At 44.5% G+C, this 23204-nt stretch overlaps 1 protein-coding gene across 13 annotated transcripts in view; it reads left to right on the top strand.

Moving 5' to 3' along the window:
- LOC135916648 (kynureninase-like) overlaps positions 1-22653 on the top strand; it is an 86090-nt gene extending 63437 nt beyond the window's left edge. For 10 of the 13 annotated variants that reach the window (XM_070539216.1, XM_070539217.1, XM_065450087.1 and 7 more), the window contains 6 exons: positions 501-647; positions 8045-8143; positions 9742-9874; positions 17605-17690; positions 18912-19145; positions 22200-22653. In XM_070539216.1, coding sequence (XP_070395317.1) covers positions 501-647; positions 8045-8143; positions 9742-9874; positions 17605-17690; positions 18912-19145; positions 22200-22331 — 831 coding nt within the window. In that variant the 3' untranslated portion in view covers positions 22332-22653. Of the gene's footprint in view, positions 1-500; positions 648-8044; positions 8144-9741; positions 9875-16309; positions 16598-17604; positions 17691-18911; positions 19146-22199 lie in introns of those variants that run through there. The other 3 variants (XM_065450093.2, XM_065450094.2, XM_065450095.2) reach the window with 3 other exon arrangements.
- The last annotated feature ends 551 nt before the right edge of the window (positions 22654-23204 follow it).

Raw genomic sequence — 23204 nt, 5'->3', positions numbered from 1 at the left:
CTGCTTGACGAGTTGTCTTCACATCGTTCATGTGCCCAATGAATTGCTGCGAAGTTTTTCTTGGGCAAGTTTGTTCTAGATGATGAGACGTAAAAGTACAACTTACTGATAACACACAAAAGGCACCTGTATATGGTCATTATGTCCTGTGTTTTGATAAGGTTTTGCTTTCATGTCCCATTATCACCAATAAGTTTTGACACAAAGCAAAAATGATGATAGGACATTACTGAACACTTATTAAAAAATTTCATTCTTGATCATGCAACTAGAACATTCATAATACATAAAAGAAACTGAACGCATTTAGTATATAAAAATCAGTGGAGGTCGGTGAAGGCAAAACCAGCCAGAAAGCTAAAAGAGACTTGATATCTAGTTTCCAAGGTAAATCTCATTCCCTTGTATAGAGATTACTGTACTCGCAATTTCATAGACAATAATTTGTGCGGTGTCCCATGATTATTAACACACACCTCATTTTTGCACTTTTCGTGTAGGGCGAACAACTACTTAGAGAGGAGGACATTTACGACCTTATTGAGAAGGAAGGCGACAGTATTGCTCTCTTGCTTCTGCCTGGAGTCCAGTACTACACTGGGCAGGTATTTGATGTGCCTGGGATCACAAATGCAGCACGCAAAAAGGTACGTTGGACAACTAAGCTGCAGCAGGCAGTGACATGTCACGGCATGTCACTCACCCCTTGTGAAGAAAAAAAAAATCTATAAGGTGGCAAATGATCCACTAAAGTACTGATGTGGACTGTAACACATTGTTCACATGCCACTGCATCTCACTCACCCTTATTGTTACATTGTTAGTCGGACACTGCACTGGACGAAGGCGAGCTAGACGCAAGCTAACAAGCTGGAAGAATGGATGTTTATTTTCAGGAAGGAAGGGAAGGGTACCAGGGTGAGGGAAGCATAAAATAGGGAGCCAGAATGCTACGTGTAGTTGTCAGCTTCAGTTGAGCCAAGAAATAATAACGTTGCAGTTACAACACCTATGAAGAAAAAAAATATTGAAAGTGGCAAATGATCCACTAATGTGCTAGTGTGTATTGTAAAAGCAAATGGAGACATATCTTATTGAATCAACATAGTGAGGAAGCCACTATGAGATGTACTACTATGATGATGAATGTTGATGGTACGACATCTTAGATGCAAAATGCACATGACTAGAAGAGGAACACAAAGACAAAAGCACTAACCATAACCCAGGAAGGGCTTCCTGTGCAGCAGTTTTTTGTCTTTGCATTCACTTTCATATTGTCACAAGCTGTCATGAACCACGCCTGCCGCGCAGACAACCAGAAGAAAGAACAGAACGACGTTGGCCAAGCTGCCGCGAGACCGCTCTTCAACAACCGCGCCTATCAACCAGATTCATCTGGTTCTGTGTTAAACACCTCGTGTGTAACATTTGGTGGAGCTGTGCGGGGTAACTCCCACGACCTATAACGGAACCACCAGCACAAGAGCTACGCCGAAGCCGTCGCCTCGCCGGACTTTCGCCGTCGCGCTCAATCATGGCTACAGAGCAAAATACCCTCACCAGCAGTGCCTCGGCAAGCCCAGTCCCTATCCAGCACTACCGAGAGCCACGCACGTTCTCGGCGAAGGCAGAGGAAGGTGTGGATGAGTGGCTAACCCATTACGAAAGGGTAAGCCAATACAATAACTGGAATGCTGCCAGTCAGCTTAGGAACGTTGTTTTCTTCTTGGCCGGCACGGCACTGGTATGGTACGACAACCACACGGACATGCTTCGTTGAGGAAATCAAAAAGTGTTTCGGTGACTCGGACGCAAAGAGGAAACGTGCGGAACTCACATTAGCACAGAGAGCTAAGGTACCCGGTGAGACTTGCACTACCTATATCGAAGAAATTTTGAAGCTGTGCCGAACCGTCAACCCTCACATGACAGAGGAAGATAAAGTGGGGCACGTGGTAAAAGGAATAGCGGAAGACGTGTACAACTTCCTCATTGGTAAAGAGAACTTGCACACTGTATCAGAACTGATACGGCACTGCCGTACGTTCGAGGCACTGAAGACTCGCTGAATTACACCAAAGTTTGGACGGCTGGCCAATGTAACAACTGTAGCAAGTGTTGACACGAGTCCTCTGCTCCCAGACCTTTCGTCTGCCATCCGCCAGATAGTCCGCGAGGAGCTACAGCGACATGAAGAACAGCCACGTTATGCGGTGTCACGTTACAGCTCCTCCGTTTTCCGAGACACTTTTTGGGAACCCCCTTCGGCTACTTGGAACCACTCGGTGAACGTCGCGGATCTTAACGGCTCCAGAGACGAACCGCATTAAATTACGACCGAACCACCACGCAATCATTCGCCCCCTCAACATTTTGACCCACGCCCACGAAACTTTCGTCCACGAAGACTCGCCGCTACCTACGACTTTCAAAGGGAAGAGCCTTGTTACCCTCAGCCGATGTCTTCGGCAGAATACTTCAATCCGCATTCTGAAGTTCGACCTTCGCCAGTGTGTTACTGTTGCGGCATGCCTGGCCATATAGCTAGGTACTGTAGCCGACGCCGAGCATCGCACTACGGATCGTCAGCGCCGACTATGCGGTCTAGCGGTCGTACACCGCGCACTCAGTGGCCAGGAGACTCCACTTCAGGAAGCCACTTTCGAGAGGACCGATGCAGCGCCCAGGAGACCTACCTTGGAGAAGAAAGAACCCGGAACCACTACCGCTTCCCTGCCTCCGACCGTACTCTGACGCCACCACCAGCCTTCCGAGCCTCCCGATCACCATCCCCTCGGCCGCGATTCACGTCACCATCGCCTCGGCGCCGTTTCGTGTCGCCCCCGCCGGGAAACTAGCCAGCGTGGCCGATGGAGGTGAGGTCGCTGGAAAATGTGTGCTGCCGACTCAACTGCGTCCAACTATTTTCATGTTAAAGAATAAGGTTCATGTACTGATTGCTGGGGTCTCTACAATGGCTTTAGTCGACATGGGACCAACTGTCTCGGTCATGAGTGTGGGGTTTAAAGGCCTTCTGGGACGCAAGGTTATGTTTCGTTGGGACCAGTGCACAAGTTTCCGTGGAGTCAGTGGTGAATCATTATACCCAGTTGGTGTGTGTAATGTGGATGTGTCATTGGGTGGGAAAGTTTTTAGTGCAGAGTTTACTGTTCTTCCTCGCTCCTCGCATGACGTGATTCTGGGGATTGACTTTTTGCAATTGTGTGGTGCGAATGTTGACTGCCGGACGGGAGAACTCGGTGTCGACACCAGTGTTTCCCCTGTGCTCTTTGAAGGTGAAGCTTGCCCGGAGAGTGTGCTGTGCGTGTCTGAGGATACAGTTGTGCCTGCCTTATCCGCGATGCGTGTTGCCGTCGCCTGTTCATCTCCGACTCCTATCTCGTTCAACGCTGCAGTGGAACCTGTACATCGGAACTGCCTCAAGAAAAACGTGTTAGTTCCGCACTGCGTAGTCTCAGTGACCAATGGATGCGCGGGGCTATGGGCACTAAACTGTTCCACTGAAGCGGCAGTGCTACCTCAAGGCCTAAAGATTGCCACGTTTCAGGAAGACTCGCCCGTATCGGTGGCAGTACTTACAGAGCTCCCCGATGGAGGAGCAACCAGTGTCTCGAGCCCCGGGAGCTCGAGGATACTTTCCATGATTGGCAAGTCACTCAGCGATCACGAGCGTCGAGTTTTGATGGCCCTGCTTACAAAACATACCTCGGTATTCGACTTTGCACAGCACGATGGCCCGCCATCAATTCCTGCGTCCAGAACTCGTCACCGCATCAACACAGGAGCCACCCAGCCAATCTGACAAAAACCCTATCGTGTATCCCCGTCAGAACGCAAGATAATCAGCGCTCAGGTCGAAGAAATGCTATGCAAAGGCGTCATTCGAGAATCATCTAGTCCTTGGACAGCCCCCGTGATATTGGTGAAGAAGAAAGACGGTACGTGGCGGTTCTGTGTTGATTACCGTCACCTAAACGCCGTCACTAAGAAAGATGTATATCCGCTCCCACGAATTGACGACACCATCGACTGTCTCTTTGCGGCCTCTTACTTTTCCTCAATCAATTTACGGTCAGGTTACTGGCAAATTCCTATACACAAGAACAACAGAGAAAAGACAGCATTTGTAACACCCGACGGAATATTCGAGTTTAACGTGATGCCTTTCGGGTTGTGTAACGCACCCACAACGTTCGAAAGGTTCATGGACACGATATTACGCGGCTTAAAATGGGAAGTTTGCTTGTGCTACTTAGACGACGTTGTGATCTTCGGGCGAACGTTTAGTGAGCACAACAAACGTTTGGATTTGGTCTTGAACTGCTTGGAGAAAGCGGGCCTTGTGCTCAATTTAAAAAAATGCCGTTTTGGGGAACGACAAACTCTTGTGCTAGGCCATCTGGTCGCTAAAGAAGGCATCCGACCAGATCCACAAAAGACTGCGGCCGTAGAAGCATTTAGAGTACCCAACTCTGTCAAGCAGTTAAGAAGTTTCTTGGGCTTGTGCTCCTATTTTCGCTGATTCATTCCCCGGTTTGCTGACATGGCTCATCCCCTTACACGCCTTATCCAAAAAGGCGTTCCCTTTGAGTGGACTGCAGATTGCGACTCATCGTTTCGCCAGCTCAAGCTCCTGTTGACATCCCAACCAATTCTACGGCACTTTGATCCTTCATCACCAACTGAGATTCACACCGATTCAAGCGGCGTAGGCATCGGTGCTGTGCTAGTTCAGCGTGTTGACGACACTGAGCACGTGATCTCTTACGCTAGCCGGTCCTTGAGCTCCTCCGAGCGAAACTACACAGTCACCGAACAAGAGTGTCTGGCGGTCATCTTTGCCGTGCAACAGTTTCGTTCATATCTCTATGGGCACCCCTTCACTGTGATAACAGATCATCATTCGCTATGCTGGCTTGTGAATCTGCGGGATCCCTCAGGACGACTAGCACGCTGGGCCCTCCGTCTACAGGAATACGATCTCGTTATTTGCTACAAAAGTGGTCGGCAGCATGCTGACACTGATTGTCTCTCTCGGATGCCACTTCAAACAACTGAATGTGATGCGGACAATTTTGATGAATACATCGCTTTTGTGTCCTTGGAATTTCCGGATATGGCTACCGTCATATCCGAGCAGCACAAGGACGAGAGCTTACAACCGCTCTTCGCGGCAACACAGGAGTCGCCTGCAGGCAGTCGCTTTTGCCTTCATGATGGTGGCGCGCTGTATAAGAAGAGCTACTCGACCACCGGTGCACGCTACCTTTTAGTTGTCCCCAAGAACCTTCGCCATCAAGTATTACACGCCATGCACGATGACCCAACTTCCGGTCATCTTGGTTCCACGCATACACTCTACCGGGCTAAAGAACGTTTTTACTGGCCTAAGATGCGGAAAGATATCGAACGGTACGTCGCCAGCTGCTTTCAATGCCAGCGCTACAAGCGTCCGCCACAAGCGCCACATGGCCTGCTTCAACCAGTTCCCCCTTCTAGCGTCCCCTTTGAGCAAGTTGGTATAGATCTTCTGGGCCCTTTCCCGCGATCCTCCAAGGGTAATCGTTGGGTTATCGTTTGCGTAGATCACCTTACCCGCTATTGTGAGACTGCCGCATTGCCATCGGCCACAGCTACAGAAGTTTCTATCTTCTTGCTGGCTAACGTTATACTCCGACATGGACCTCCTCGCATAGTAATCAGCGATCGTGGGCGACAGTTTACCGCGGACGTGGTTGAAGAAACCCTTCGTCTGCGTTCATGTAGCTTCCGCCATTCAACGCCCTGCCATCCACAAACTAATGGTCTGGTCAAGCGCACAAACAGAACGCTTGCCAACATGCTGTCCATGTACGTCGATTCAGCACACAAGAATTGGGACAGTATCTTGCCTTTCATTACCTATGCCTTCAATACCGCGAGACACGAGACCACTGGTTACTCACCATTTTTCCTTCTGTATGCTCGTCCGCCGCGCTACACCCTCGACACCATATTTCCCTACTTCGCTCATGACAATGAATCAATTGATGAGATCCTATGTCGAGCAGAAGAAGCGCGACGCCTCACTAGGTTACGCACCCTAGCATCGCAGGACCGGTCCAAGATCTGCTATGACGGGCGTCACCGCCACGTTTACTTCGATCCTGGTGACCTTGTGTGACTCTGGACGCCGTTGCGGAAGCGTGGCTTGTGCCAGAAGTTTCTCGCCCACTATGTCGGCCCTTACGTTATTCTGGAGTGCCTCAGCGAAGTAAACTACCGCATTGCGCGTCTCACGAGCAGTGGACGACGCTCGGCCAAGGCTGAAGTGACACACGTCACGCGTCTGAGGCGTTACAACCCACGAGATGACTGACTCGCCCGGCGGGCTTCGTCTGCCAGCGGGGAAATGTCACAAGCTGTCATGAACCACGCCTGCCGCGCAGACAACCAGAAGAAAGAAGAGAACGACGTTGGCCAAGCTGCCACGAGACCGCTCTTCAACAACCGCGCCTATCAACCAGATTCATCTGGTTCTGTGTTAAACACCTCGTGTGTAACAATATCACTAGCAGCGCACACCTATGGTGCGATGTAAAATATCACTGTTTTGAATAGGCTAGATGTTGGTAATTCGTCCTAAATTTTCAAACTGATTTTCTGCAATCCAATTACTAAATGCAAACGACTCTTCAGCACGTGCACTTCTTCATGTATTAGAAACTAGTCCTATATTTTACTTTAACCCATAATTTCTCTCAATAAGAAGCAAACTTTTACTTATCATTATTTGAGGTCAACCACGTCAGTAGCTGCACACATTGATCTGCTACCTGATGCAAAAACCTTGATGGCAACTAGTCTGCCTCTGCATCATCTTTTGCTGGATTACCAATGCTTAGTGCAACTAGTGTCTGCTGCAACTGCTTTCTAAATTGTCGAAGTTGTATCTGCAACTCACAAAACTTGGCATTGCTTAATTTTGTCATATAAACCTGGCACTGGTGTGGCTGAGACAAACTGGCAGAACTCGCTGAATACAGAAACTATAGCCTGAACTTGATAATGTTTTCAGGAAATGTCCGCTTTTGATTTTCTAAATAGTTGCTTCACTGCAATGCACTTAAACTGACACACACACTTTGTGCATGTAGTTGCAGTGAACATGGCTCTGTGTATGATTATGTATGATAATGAGCAGTGCTTTAGACAGCTGGCTTTCTGCTGAGCACAAGGTCACGGTTTCATTTGCTAGCAGCTACGGCTGTATGGCAATGAGGATAAAATGCAGGCACTCAGGTTCTTAAATCGAGGTGTGAAACTGCTTATGGTCAAAATACGGCAAGGTGTACTTCATTAATTAGTATATTACTTTAGGTACAAATGAGCTAGGACATAATGCAGAAACGTTTATTCTAGTCACCTAACTTGTCCAGTGCATCACTTATTTTCTGCCTGGCTCCAGAGGTTTGTATATTTTGAAAAGATAACCTACATGGGCAAAAAAATAACAGTGCATCACACATCAGGGAGCCAGAAAATAGTAATGTCTTCTTTATTTGTAGCAATCATGACTTGTGTTTAGTCCCATTTTTCATTTAAAAATTGGTCATCTTAGAAAGAGTTCATGCCAGCCTGGTGCCCCCTTCCTAGAGGAGACAGACCTGGCATCGAACATAACAGTGCTGAGTGACAGTGTAGAACATCACATTATTCGCTTAGACTGCATATATGCAAAATGCCGTCTGTCTGTGTGCATATGTGTTTCATGTAAGTGGAAGGTTCTCTACCTGAGTGGTTATTTACTTAATTTGTTCTTGTATTTTTTCAGTATGTACAGTCATGTCCCCTTGTTTTCACTTAGTATGTCTGATTTTCTTTATAATGCCTTTTTTTTTACTAACATTCCTCTCCTCTTTCTATATTCCTTAACCTTGCATTTCTCTCTCTCTCTCTCTCCCCTTATCTACATATGCAAATACAATTAAGATGCAGCAGCTAGGCCCAATGAGCTTCCTAATTTACACTTGTTGTCTAGGGTTGCATCATCCTCTGGGACATGGCTCATGCTGTATGCAACATGGCACTCAAACTAAATGAATGGGATGTGGACATTGCAGCATGGTGCACATACAAGGTGAGCCATTCACTACACCACAGATAAAAAGGGTTTAGTGAAATCTACGAGAAAAGCCTGCTGTTTGCAGCTGGGCAAAACATGGAAATGCAGTCTTCAGAGGGCCAAATCTCGTACTATTCCGCTCTCCCCTATGTTGCTTTTTCTTGCTGACTTTTCCTTTATTACTGACTTCAAGCCCTTCAAACTTTTGCTCGTCATTTGTATCAGAGACTGTGGTCCAAATTGTCTGCCTTTTCCAGCATGCCTTATTAGAAACGAAGCTCTATGAGGCAGCATAGTTAGATTCCCCTTCTCTAGCATGTGCACATTCCTATGATGTTGGTCATCTGCATAATGTTTTGTCTGTCCACCATGGCTATATAGAAAAAAGAATTCTCTTTAATCCTTTCAGCCATGGCTATGCTAAATAATTCTTCTTGAACTTGATGCTCAGGTAAATATTAATTTAGTCTAAAGTGATAGATTAATGCTTCAATGTCAAATAAGGCACCACTTTTGCTGAGGACAGAGCTTTTGTAAGGGAGAAGATGACAAACATAGGACAGGATTAGTGCTGCTTCTGTGAAGATGCGGCACTAACTCGCATTGCATTTAATATCAAGCTTATAATTAGTATGCCATCAACCACCAATATATTAAAAGAAGTGTTATAATTTCATTGCACGTCACCATGGAGAAATACGCAGTTTGGCTGATTTTAATGGATTTTTCTTAAACCATGCTGCCTCTCTGCATCACTCTGCTAGGACTACTTGTGGGAGTGTGGCAACCACCCTGTGCGAGCCTATATCTGAAAGAAAACAGCACTGCTCAGCAGAGCATGGCCTCAGAAGTTGCTACCGCAGCTTGATTTGTATTGTGTTCACTTGGTTCACTGTAGGTGACCTGAACTGTAGAAATATTGAGCTGCTTTTATCATCGTTTTATCTGTAACTAAATAATCTATTAGCTCAATCATTGCAAGGTTTCTAGAACAATTGTCTAATAATCTATATTAACTCACTGGTTGCATTGAGTGGGTCCTTTATGTATATTGCTTAAAACCCTTGGAAGCCATTATTGCAATAAATTGTGTAACTTTGCTTGCTACATTAATTAGGCTGTTTATACCATATTCACCACCACTTCACGACTTTCTTATTTTAACCTAGGCATGGGAACTTGTGCTTCAACACTTCCTGTACTGGCAGCAGTGCTTAAAGTAACACTGCTGCAAGTGATTTATATACTGCTTTCTCTATCACAAGTAAAAGGCAACAGAAAGCTAACAGGCATGCAAAATTCCACTACATGTAACATTTGTTGCCATATGTTCTAAGCAAGCATAACTATATATATAAGCTGATGAGTCTGCCAATGGTACTCCACGAAATATATTTTAATGCATGATGAGCTGTGCATACCAACAGCAGTATAGGTACAAGTTGCCATGACAAATAGGAGTCACTCATGGTACTGAAAAATGATTTTCACCTTCCTCTCCTGTGCATAAGAGGAAGCTAATTTTAATCTTATTTAGTGTTATATGCTTGAGGCTTCTTGCATGTGTTAACTTTTGAAAGTACATATCTATCCATCACATTCCCTGTCTGCAGTACATGAACTCAGGTCCCGGCAGCATTGGAGTTGCATATATAAGCCACAAATTCCGAAAAGCCTGTGAGCGGCTTCCAGAACTGAGAGGCTGGTGGGGCAACAACATTGAGACCAAGTTCCTCATGAGACCTGGTACGTTTTGCCAGCAGTAATTTTTGTTATACTTTCTATGAGCTAAATCCAGTCCTTATTGTTTGACGAGTGCTAGTGCTGAGTATGGTAACATTGATAAACTTGCACAATAACCTCAAGCACTTTTACCAATATCTCTAGTGACCAGCATTGGCAGTTATTACTGGGAGAACAGTAAAATTATGCAGATCCCATGCACTGTGGGAATTGACGTAAGCGAAGCTTTCTGTGCTGGTTGCTTTGATTGACAAAAATTAGCAGTGATGTTGACGGCAAAAGCTTAATTCCTTCAACCTTTAGTCTAACATGAGAGGGGTTAGTTCATGTTAAACATTACCTTGCATGCACCACTGCTGTTTGTCTGCGTAGTACACAGAACTCACAAGGGAAAGCGTTGGCTTGAGGCATCATTGTGCGCAATATTTCATAACCTCTGAGAGGGTTGAGCATAGCCATTGCCTTACATGGCACATCGCATCGTGGCAGAAGTTTTAAACTTGAATGGGATTATGGGGCTGTACATGCCAAAACCACAATCGGATTATGAGGCACGCCGTAGTGGTGAACTCCGGATTAATTTTGACACAGTGATGTTCTTTAACATGTGCCAAAATCTAAGCGCACATGCATTTTCTATTTTATCCCCCGTCAAAATGCAGCTGCTGCAGTCTGTATCAAATCCGCGACCTTGAGCAATGCCATAGCCGCAAAGCTACCGCGGCGGGTGCAGAAGTGTTGATTTGACATGTGACTGCTTTCGTAGTGTCACCTGGACCCTGTGCAAGTTGTCCACCTGACATATTTGCATGGTCTTTATTTTTCAGAAATAGCAGGGATGTACTGTAGCGTACCTTGAACTTAGGCTTATCCAGTTTCCCCGCAACTGCTGTCGTATAGTAGTAGGGTTTCCTTGTTTTTTCACGTCACCTCCCCTCCCTTGTATGGGAACTGCCTCTTCTTCTCCCTCCTCTGTCTACGTCCCCTCTGGGCTTGCATGTTAGTAGAAAGGGAAGCACTGCAGTTTCTGCAATGCTTTGATGTTGGTCAGGGACAGTCACAGCTGTCAAGAGGCTAATGTGGCAGTGCCCAAGGAGCTCCAGAGGGCATTATGCCCATTCAACGCGGTGGAGTCCAAATGAGCTTCTCACATCATTTTTCCTCACTGCTTCGCTCCTGTAATGTATGCACATGCTCTGCACTCCCTCCCCCCCCCCCCAATCTCCCGATGCGTGTGTCAGACAGCAGTAGGAAAGTCGAAGGAAGAGGTAAAGAAAGCTTCGCTTTAAAAACAAGTGGTAATGCGATATCTCCAGCAGTGCTGCTGGTGTTGCATGGGTACCCACACACTTAATGGTACATTTATGCACTTACTAAAACGTGGGTTTTTGTATCTCCTACGTGCATCTATGAAAGACGTCACAGAGACATGTGCAGCATCACGTTTTGGACGCTGCAAAGTGTAGTTGTGGCAGCTAAATTTTACTTTTTAGAGCTAACCAGTCACAAGATATCCAAGATCAGTTGCTCACATCACCACTTGCAAGGTGATGCACCTAGTGATACCCAATAGTAATAGATCATTTTGTTTATACACGACCTCCCTTACAAACTTCTGACCTGCTCACTGATGCCACCCCTACGGCAGCGCACAGACCTAAAATTTATTGTGCAGAGACCGAAGGTGCCGGCAGGTGCCGCCATAACTAACTCCCCATAGCAGACAATGTGATGTCACGCACATTGAGTGCACGGCGGTCCTGGCACTGCTGTGCACTTCTTGTGTTTATTTTTCAGGTTTCTAACATTTAAATTGACTGATTCTCGCAGTTTAACGTCTCAAAGCAATGCTCTGGCTATGAGAAGCACCGTAGTGGAGGGCTCCAAAATAATGTTGACTACCTGACCAAGTTGCACAATCGATTTTTCAGCGGGAGTGCGCAGGTATCAAAAACAAACAAAAATAATATACAATTGATGGCCTGGAAAATGCAACCCTTATATTCCTTTCCTTGCTCCATTTTGTGCAGTGGCACTTCGCTGTCTGTTGCAAAAATAATTCATCCATGGGATAGTTACTACACTGATCTTGAAACCACATTTTCTGCAGCATGAATAAACAGAACATGTACAAACAACATACACAGGCGCCCGTCTAAGTCCTTTATGACCTGTTCATTCCTACTGCATAAACTCAAATTTCATGATTACCTTTATCATCCTGTCCACAAGGGAAGACAAAAGCGAGAGGACGGAAGGGTCATGTTTTACACAACAGGGTCTAGTAATAGCGACTTTCTAAGGACAAATGTATGCAACACAACCGTCGGCGTACCAATACGTGCTACAGTGAGTATTTGCACCTACAATGTTTTCAGAATGACCCCTAACACCCTAACATGGTTAGTTATTGTGGTAATGGCCACCGTTTGAGCACTGATGGAGCTTCTCTGTCATTGCCGTATATCTCGGATCAGCGATGCTCCCGCACTTTCATCACTGTGCCTGCATCATCATAAGAATGCTTCAGATAAAACTGTTAGGAGACAAACTGAACTCAATTCACCAATCTTTGTGAGCATTACTGATCCATGGGAATGTGTAGAAACAGCCAAGCTTCATTTTAGTCTGACTAATGTTTATACTCTACATATGAAAATCTTGTGCAGAGAAACTTTTTCTTTTTGTAGGATTTGCATTTTGAAAAGGGCACGTATTCTGGTTGGACATTTTTAGATGTCACAGCCTGTTGTTTGCAAAACTAGATTAACCTGCATGATATAGCCCACTACTAATGCACTATTTGTCTGATCAAAGGCTGTATTTTCTAAATTCTTGGTTGACATAGTGCAGGTGATGCATGGTGCAATGTACTGACACCTCGAAAGCCTCTGTAGCATGAGATTAAAGAACAAAATTTTACTGCACTGCTGCCAATGCATTCACCCTTAAAGCGAAATGCTCAGTGGACACATCCCCTTATGACCGCTACACATTTTCATAATTTCCATGCTCAGTGCTGAAGATGCATGAAAATTTTAATTTCCTTATAAGTTCCATGCTCGAAAGCTTTTGCAGGCAGGTGTATGTAACACTTTTGCACTGCAAGAAATAGAAATAAGAAGCAAGCTCACAGTTCAGAATTTTATTCACTGAACATATGATACATTGCAGCACCAGTACTTGTAGTGAAGGTTCCTGTTCACATTTGCAGACATCACTTTTGAAGCCTCATAAATGTAGAAAAACCAGTAATCTGTCCAAAATGTTCATACCAGCAGAACACATTATGTAGTGTGCAACCCACAAACACTAACAATGCAGTCTGCAATACTACCAGTTAAAAGTGAGCTGTACGACTAAGAACCTAATCGAGCATATCCAAGCTCCAACTACCTAGCACCTAGCAATTTACCGACAGCCCATCAAAATCACATCTGAAGAAAGTGCACAGGCATCAATTCCCCACTTACTCTGACAGAATTACAATCAGCTGTGCTCCAAGCGCAACAAAATGTTGCCATAGGAGCTGATAAATTCGCAAATGGAACTGCACAGAATAATAATAACAGCAGTTCCTTTATTTTTCATCATGAAGATGGGCTGGGAGGACAAGCTGAGAATATCCAGTTGTGATCCTTGATTGCCGCCCGCTTGACTTGCAGAAAGAAATGCACGAGTACACCACTGCAGGAAATGGTGTTACTGCTGCCGTACCCTAACAGGGCGTCTACCAAGTTGGCATTTCCAAATTCCCTGAGCTTTCCAGGTTTTTTCTGAGTGCCCTTGAAAAATTTCGTGAGTGATGCAGAACTATGTTTTCTGTCAAGATGGACTGAAACCATATCGCCCGATGCTGTCACTCTCTAGTAAGCACATGAAAAATTCTTAGTCATAGAATTCATAGAAAAACGCCTTAGTCCAATTTGAATACTAAGGAGTAGTGTTTATGTTATTCAAAAAGAGATGTTATTCAAAAAGAGAATAGAAGGGAGGGGTTAGTAAAATGCACAGCAAATAAAATGTCTTCGAAAAAAATTGCAAATAGAGTCGGACGTTCTCAAATACGAATAAAAAGGAGAGGCATACAGAAGCAAACATTTTCGAATATGAGCTATTTCTATCAACTGATAGCAAGCTCAGTGGTGTGATGCCCGAACGTTGTGACAATTGAGATTCTCTCTCAACAGCTTGTAAGTCAACCTCAACTGTCCTGACATACTCTCAGCCCGCGCACGACGCTTCAGTGTTTTGTTTCACTGCTTTAAAGAGCTTAGTATAGCTTGGATGAGGGACACCTGCATCTCGGCATCAGCCAACACTGTTTTTTGAGCTCAAGCTCCTTCAAAATGGCAGCAGCACGCTTCCTTTCCCGTTCATTCCTCAATGCGTATGTCCTTACTGTTCTTGTCCTCCCTCCGCCACTCGTTCGCCCCACAGACCACTTGCATCTTCTTGGTCAGTTGCGCAGTCCCCATCCGATTTTTCGAACTCTCTAGGGGCCACGAAAACATCACAAAAATCGACTAGTTGGAAAAAAGAAATTTAAAAAATTAAAAAATTAATAAAAAATAAATAAAAACACCAAGTAACATTTCTCTACAGAGGCAAAGCTAACTTTTGGAAACCGGCTTTATGCAACCCACCATGCTTTCCAAGCTTCTAAGCCAATCGCGAGGACCACAAAGGTGGAGTCGGTGCCATTGCTGACAGCAGCGAATTCTTTCAATGAAAACACTGCACCCAACGGCAAGAAGCGTAATAGTGAACGTCGAAGCAGCTAGGTCTAGCATTGCCGCAGTGGTGGCTACGTCTGCCAGCTGGCCTGTGTGCGAGAGTGCCAGTTCGAGGCGGCAAGGTAATAAAAATGGCAGCGGTGGTGGCTTTGATTAATGTCGTTTCGGACCTGCGGTCACGGCAAAACCTCCTTAAAATCGGACGGCAAGGAGTTCTTACGACCGAAATTTCAGACGATCTGATACATTGACTCTATGGGGTACATGGTGGTGCCGCGAAGCCATCAAAATTATCAGGCATCCGGAAAGCTGGTCGTTGACTGTACACTGGTAACTCTTCCAGCCAACGACAGGGTGTCAAAGACGATTCATTATGATTCATGTCTGTTACTCGAGCCAGCATTACCTCGACTTTCGACCCTTTCAGTAATATTACAGCTAATTTTCCCTGATAGAAGCACAAATTCCCTGAGTTTTCCTTGAGTTTTTCCCGACTACTCAAAATACCTGAGAATTCCCGGTTTTCCCGATTGGTAGACACCCTGCCTAATGCTGTTATTGACTGTGCAGTCGCGAATTCACACACGATCACCTCCGAATGTAACAAAGTGCCTACAGCACGCACCCAACAAGCAGACCATGCAGAGATAGCGACTGAGAGCGAAGCGATAGGGGTAAGTTGCAGTGCCACAGCATGCGGCGGCAGTTTGGTGAACTAAAGGAAACTAGACGAGCAAAAGCAAATGTGCCGTCCAAGGGAGTGCCGGCATGAGCAGGTTGGACATTTATAGAAGAGGTCATGGTTTAATATAAACTATTAACCTTAGTTATCTAGCCTGACTAAGAGATGTTATAAAAAGATCAGATAAAAATACAGTGATATGCAGTCGATCCCAGATATATCGAACTCAAAGGGATCGCGAAATAGTTCGATATATAGATAATTCGAAATATAAAATATGCATGCCAAAAGCTTCTCTAACAACTCCACACATCTCAAGGCAGTTTCCCGATGTCGTGACTAACGGGACTTACCAATCTGTGCCTCCAAGGCGCATAAAAAAACAAAAGCACAGCGCAATGACCAGAGCATTTTATTTCGGAAGAAAAGAATCTGTGACCTTTGCTTACTTTTTCTTCTGCGCCATCAAGTTCATTAAGCTGTCCTCAAGCTTGTTGACAGTGTCTAAATGAGAACGGCCAGCTCGGTCCATTGTGCCACAAGAGCGGTGAATGATGCTGAAAGCTGATGCAAGTTCAGCTACAGTGCATGGTGGTTGGTCCTCTTTGTCGGAACCTTCGCCGCTGCTCGAGTCAGTGTCCTCATCACCTATGATGTCAGCCGCAATCTCCGCATCAGCTCGATCCACTACAGCTTGCACCAGCATGCCAACCAGTGCTGCCAGTGAAGCTTTCTTCTCCGAAGGCCACAGCAAACCATTTGGCCTTCTCCATGAGCATTGGGCCGTCAACAGATATGTTCTTGGCGCGTGTCTCCAAAAACCAGGCGTACAATGCCTTCTTGAGCTTGTCAAAGGTTGGGATGCGCACACGACAGGCTCCAGGGCAACTGGACGGCACTGCCTTCAGCTTAACATCGGCTTTGTTCTTGAGGATTGTACTCAGGGTGTTGCAAGGAACTCCACCTGTCGAATGATGTCCGCCGTTGTTGAAAAATCCAAATTCTTGCATTTTTTCGCAGCCATGGCTCCGGAACACGTGCCAAAAGCGGAAAGCGAAGCTCACTGCACCACACGAGTCTCAAGCCTTCGCATTGGCCTCGTGAATAAAAGGAACAAAGTGAATCGAAAGATGCACCACTCCACATCTCCGCACTACCACAAGCCCATGCTGCACTGACCTCGTTTGTCTCGCTGCCCCAGCGGACTCAGCCAACCAAAACACAGGAAACAGGTGTCTGCGGTCAGCGTGGTTTCTTCCTCCCGCTTCACTTTCACACCCAATCGCACTCCAAGTGCTCCTCGTCACGTGCCTTTTGCCCACACGCCCCTTTCTCAGAGTGCGGGGCGGCGCGCGTGAGATCTCGGGAACATCGCGAGAGCTTTGTGAGGAGAAGCGCACTTGCGGGGGTTGGATGCGATGGGAGAAGCGCACTTGCAGGGGTGGGGTGTGGTGGGAGAAGCGCACTTGCCGGGGCGCAGCTCAGCATGGAGTTCGATACATTGATATGCCGGTGCACGGGAGTTCTATATACGCGAACAGTAGCGCTATACTTGTGCATGGGATTTCCAAGGAGATTTTTCAACTGTTCGATATAGGCAATAATTCGATATATCAGGGATCGACTGTATCAATTTTATTTGTGGCAGTAGTATGATATGTTAGTTTTTTGCTTAAAACTGTTCTTATACGTAGTAGTCTATATTGCAACATTTTACAAGTTTTTTTAAATTACCCAATGCGTATGTTAAACAGAAAAAGTATCCACAAGCTGAAGTCATGCAATCTAAATGCTGTGTGGATCCAAAAAGCCCAAAATCATTGCACTGAGGACGCCAAACATTCAAAAAGCAACATAATGAAGCAGCAGAGATGGCTGTGTTAAGTGACAAGACAATATATAGTTCGTAAATGCCTACATTCACAGATGATTCAAGGTCATGGGCATTACAGCAAACAACCAGGAAGAAAACTCATATCTCTAGCATTAGTTCTGGATCACTTGAACTCACATTTGCACCCATTTGGACTTGCTGGGGCTCACTCACTCAGCATTGGATCCACATGTTGATTTACATCTGTGGTCTCACACTAAGCACCAAGAATTTCATTCTTGCCTCGCGGCTTGGATCAAGCATGGGGCTTACTTAACGTAACACCTAACACCTTTAAGTATGAACCTGTGTGCTAATATGTGATCATTGTGGCAGAGTAGCTGGCCAGGTCAAGCTATAGCTCAAGCAGATGTCTCTGCCTTTCTGTAAATAAATTTTTCTATTCTCTTTCTCTCTTATCACCATTGTGGTTTCGTTCCAGAATTTGATCCATGCCTGTCAGCAGACGTCTTCAAGCTCTCCAATGGACCACCTCTTCTAATTGCAACAGTAATGGCAAGCCTGGAGGTAACCTGGAAATGAAAGAAGAAACATAAATGTTTTATCTAGTGATTATAGCAGAGGAAAAATAGATTAGAAAACTTTTTGTTTTTTCCTTCATATATATATATATATATATATATATATATATATATATATATATATATATATATATAATATTCATATACCTAGCTTATATATGAAAAGCCTGTAGGTAACATATCATGGGAGTCAACAAAATCATTATTTTGCTGTCTTTTATCAGTAATTCTTTGATTTGTGTGTTGTCAGAAAATCATTCTGTAAACACTTATGACTGCATACACTGCATTTACAGCAAATCCAGTGTTGTACTACACACATAAATAACAGAATTGTTGATAAAAATAGGCAAAATAATGATTTTGTTGGATGTCATTACATTCTGCATTGCCTACAAACACTGCATGCAATTTGTAAAGCTCTTTGCCATCTATGTATGCTTGAAGAAACAAATACTCAATTTTTGGATGAGGTACATTAAAGCATATTGTATGTCACATGTTCAAAAGGCTCCATTTTAAAATAGCATCCGTTCCTGATGTCGGTAACCTAATTTCTATTATATGTGAGCATGCTTCACTCTGAGCTCTTATAAAAACTGCAGCATAATTACTTTGGATTAGTAGACTACTTACCTGGTTCTCTGTCTGAACATAATGCTGAATGTATGAAAGCAAGCTGATGCTGAAATGAGCCAAATAGATGAACAGTTAACCTGGTTTGCTGATGGCTGCTAAGTATGGTGAACTTTGACATGCAGTTGTCATATCACTGACAACTCGTGACACCACAGCAATGTGACCGAAAGTTGAGCAGTCCTTTTTGTCGCTTTAGGCGTGCACATGCCCTTTGCTAGGGAGCAGACACAACCAAACTAGCAGGTTCCTACCTGCTAGACATGTCCTATTAGCTGTCTCGAGTGATAAAAGTGCACAAAAAACTTAACAGATGATTAATTTTATTGTAGGGTAGTAAGAAAGCATTAGCTAGTTGATTGTATATTCTAGAGGTTGTGGATTTTTATGCAAAACATAGTTGTTTTTCACAATAAGTTCGCCAGGAGTAGCATAAGGAAATTGTACTGTGACAGAATTTAAGAAAATGGCTGGCATAATTAACTGGTGCAATTACGAACTTGATGAGTAATCCCTGTGTCTCTGGCTCTCCCCCCCCTTTTATTATTATTATTTTTTTAATGTTCAACAGATGTTTGCAGAAGTCAAGGAATCTGACCGCCTGCACAAGCAATTTCTGCTCACTGGTTACTTTGAGCTTCTCATGATTGATGACCTGGGTGCCAGCCACGACATTACAGACAGAACACAACCATTTCACATTCTCACACCGTCTGACACAACAAAAAGGGGTTCCCAGCTCAGCATACATCTTGCTGAAGAGCCCAAGTTCACACACCAAGAGCTACAGCGCAGAGGAATTCTTGTGAGTGTCTCTGTTGCAGATTTTCTGCACACTGTTCTTTGACAAATCAGCTTCTGGCACTTCGTCACATCTCGCACACACACCTACCTGTGTCGTAAGTCCTGTAGTTGCTTGCCAGCACACATGAGGTGGAGATCCAGTGATATCAATAATTGGGCAAGTTGGCACCTTGTAAAGGAGGTGGGAGGGCAGCATACGAAAACAGGGTGTCTACCAACTGGGAAAACCAGAAATTCTCAGGGATTTTGAGTAGTCTGGAAAAACTCTGGGAATTTGTGCCTCTATCAGGGAAAATTAGCTGTAATTTTATTGAAAGGGTCGAAAGTCGCAGTAATGCTGGCTTGAGTAACAGACAGGAATCGTAATAAATTGCCTTTGACACCCTGTCATCAGCTGGAGGAGTTTTCAGTGTACAGTCAGTGACCAGCTTTCCTGATGCCTAATAATCTGCACAGCATAGCGGCACCACTGCGCACCCCATAGAGTCAATGTATCAGAACGTCTGAAATTTCGGATGCAAGAACCCTTCGCCATCCGATTTTCCAAACTTTTTGCCGTGACTCCAGGTCCGAAACGACATTAATCAAAGCCACCACCACTGCCATTTTGATTACCTTGCCGCCTCGAACCGGCACTCTCGCACACAGACCAGCTGGCAGACGTAGCCACCACTGCGGCAATGCTAGACCTAGCTGCTTCGACGTTCGCTATTAAGCTTCTTGCCGTTGGGTGCAGTGTTTTCATTGAAAGAATTCACTGCTGTCAGCAATGGCACCGACTCCGCCTTTGTGGTTCTCGCGATTGGCTTAAAAGCTTGGAAAGCATGGTGGGTTGCATAAAGCCGGTTTCCGAAAGTCAGCTTTGCCTCTGTACAGAAATGTTACTTGGTGTAGCATACAGAAAAGTACTGCAGTGAAGCATACGCGTGGGAAGGGGCTATCGCCACGGGACACAGCATGTATTCCTTAATTATACACGCGTGCACCCGCTATCTCCTGTCACAGTACGAGCACCGATATGCCTAATACATGTACCGACAGGTCTTCAGAGCTTTTTTTAATGTGCCTGTGTCGGTTTTAGCCCTGACGAGCAATAAAAGACATGCATTCACTTTTTCCAACTGGCTGATTTTTCTGACGTTTTTGCTGCCCCTAGGCAATTCGAAAAATCAGACTTTGTACAACTGACCAAGAAGATGCTTCAGATGGTCTGTGGGGTGAACGAGCGGCGGAAGGAGGATGAGAACAGAAAGGACCTACAAATTGAGGAAAGAACGGGAAAGGAAGCATGCTGCCACCCTTTTGAAGAAGCTTGAGCTCAAAAAACAAAGTGTTGGCTGATGCCGAGATGCAGGTGTCCCTCATCTAAACCAAAATAAACTCTTTAACGCAGTGAAACAAAGTAAGGTGTTGTGCACGAGCTGAGAGTAAGTCAGGACAGTTGAGGCTGATTTACGAGCCGTTGACAGAGAATGTCAATTGTGACAAAGTGCGGGCCTCATACCACTGAGCTTGCTATCAAGTGATAGAAATAGCTCATATTCGGAAATATTTGCTTCTGTATGCATCTCCCTTTTATTCGTATTTGAAAATTTCCAGTGCAATTTGCAATTTTTTTTGAAGACATCTTGTTTGCTGTGCATTTTTTTTAACCCCTCCCTTCTATTCTCTTCTTGAATAACATAAACACTACTCCTTAGCATTCCAATTGGATCAAGCTGTTTTTTTCTTTAATTTTTTTCATATGCTTACTAGAGAGTGACAGTATTGGGCGATATGGTTTCAGCCAGTCTTGATATAAAACATAGTTCTGCATTACTCAGGGAATTTCGCAAAGGCACTCAGAGAAAACCTTGAAAACTCGGGGAATTTGGAAATGTCAACTTGGTAGACACCCTGAAAAACACAACACACAAAAAGTTGTAGACAAAAATGCTGCAAATGCCGCAGCATTTGTGGTCTCCGCTTTTTCCTTTGTATTGTGTTTTTATGCATTGCCCCCCTCCTTTCTGAGGTGGAGGTTAAATGCAGTGCTGGCAAGCCACTGCACGATAGGTGCATTTACTTCGAAGTATTGTGGAAATCTGTCTTGGGCTATCATACTAACTTGAACTAATGTTTGCCTTTATTGTTTTTTAATGTGAGTGGATCTTTACTTATTGCCTCTGGACACGTGGTTTTGAAAGACCCTTCACCAGCTCCCAGTGGATATTTTTGCTATGTTGTTATACAATGGGAGTTGTTAATTGCTATTGAAAAAAACATTCTACTGCAATAAAATAAAAAGAAAATAATAATAAAGATTTAAAAAATAATAGTGCACATAAACACAAATGGCATGTCGCATGATGATGATGTGAGGAAACAACCTACTCTCCCTATGGCCAGAGGCTCTTGCCAATCATTTTGAGCTGTGTAAAACAACATGCCTCCATTGCCTACTCCGATATCGAACCAAAGGACCCACACCACATTTACGTCACGAGTCCTACCTCCTCCTTCCTTCCTGATCCCTCCCTCCCATGATTTTTTGCTGTGTAATAAAATAAATAGCTTTATTTCGACACTGATTGAACAAAAACAAAAAACCTTATGAAAAGATGTGTGGTTCATTATCGTCAACGCTTATTGCACACTGCATCTCATGGGAATCCCTGGGTCATTCGTATTGCTTCTGGCTATTTGTGTGCTGCAAAGGATACATGCAATGTAGATGTGAAAGCTGAGGCATCATATCTGCTTTTGGGGAGAGACTGCTTTCAGAATAAGGGTGCATGGGCTTTCGTTTGAATTATGAGCTGTTTTTGCAATGTGCATAAGGGGAATATAGTGCAGACATGTCACCACATGGTCTATACACCAAGCTTATTTCTTTACGATGCTCAAACCTAGTCAGGAGCCCATTGAGGTTTCAACATAACTGGCATTGCACATAATAGTTTCTGCGGTTTTAATTACTGCTGTTATAACCCCTTAAAAAAAAGAGTAAGTACAGTGCTCTGTTCTTTATTCAGTGGTGTTTTTATAGGTACTTATGTGCTTTTTTTTATTTCAGTGCGACCTGAGAATGCCCTCAGTTGTCCGGCTCGCTCCCATGCCTATGTACAACACTTATGAAGATGTCTACAACTGCATCCAAGCATTGAGAGAGATCTGTGCCAACTTTCCTTTGAAGAAAACCTCTTGATCATGGCTCTTGGCATGAACTGTAGTTTTATATAAAGTCCTTGTGAGAACGGTGAATTCTGACCGAAGGATGTTTGATTTTGACCTTACGAAACTTGTGGTGAATTGAACGAAAGGTGACAGTATAGGCACTGTGGTACAGTGGTTCATTTGTGTCCACTGGAGTCGCACTGATCTGCACAAGCAGTTCAGTGCTTGATTGGGCTTTGAATCTTCTAAAAAACATGAAAGCAATAGGTGCCAATGTTACACCATGTGGAAAAATAAATGCAGATTAACAGGTGTGCTACAACTGCATTTCAATAAAAATGGTTGCAACAAAACATGTACTTTTGTGTATGTCTTATGACAGGGAGTTTACACCAGAACTTCACTTGTGAAAAGCACTACGTGTGTTTTTCACACAGTGAAATCTCTTGCCGTCAGTTTACTGACCGAAAAAAAGAGATATAAGGCAAAAAGAAAAGAAATATAAAGCAAAAATAAATGCTTAATACATGTATTCTTGACTGTATGCCCTTCTGCCTCCTACAATGGGTGCAGGAGAATTGGAACTCGCTGCAGTGTTTGAACTGCGCAACCTGTTAACATGATTCAGGAGCAGTGCAGAGGCCTTGGCTGTAGCACACTGCCATTTCTGAGATTGTGAGAATTACTTTCACTACAAGTGTCTGCCTATAGCGCTGCCAAGTCTCTTTAACAGAGCCACTCTACACATCACTCAAGCCAAAGCTAGACATGGGCCACTTGCTTAATGACATCCCCAAGTTCACTAACACTAGCACATCCCAAATCTTTTTCATCTGTCAGCTGTATGCCCCATGCGAGACCAAGTGAAATGCATCAAGAGGCAAATCTGCTATCCTCCAAACTG

The sequence above is a fragment of the Dermacentor albipictus genome, chromosome 5, assembly GCF_038994185.2.
Source record: "Dermacentor albipictus isolate Rhodes 1998 colony chromosome 5, USDA_Dalb.pri_finalv2, whole genome shotgun sequence".
Taxonomy (NCBI): domain Eukaryota; kingdom Metazoa; phylum Arthropoda; class Arachnida; order Ixodida; family Ixodidae; genus Dermacentor; species Dermacentor albipictus.
The sequence above is the reverse complement of the archived record's forward strand: the minus strand, read 5'-3'. Positions and strand labels throughout refer to the sequence as shown.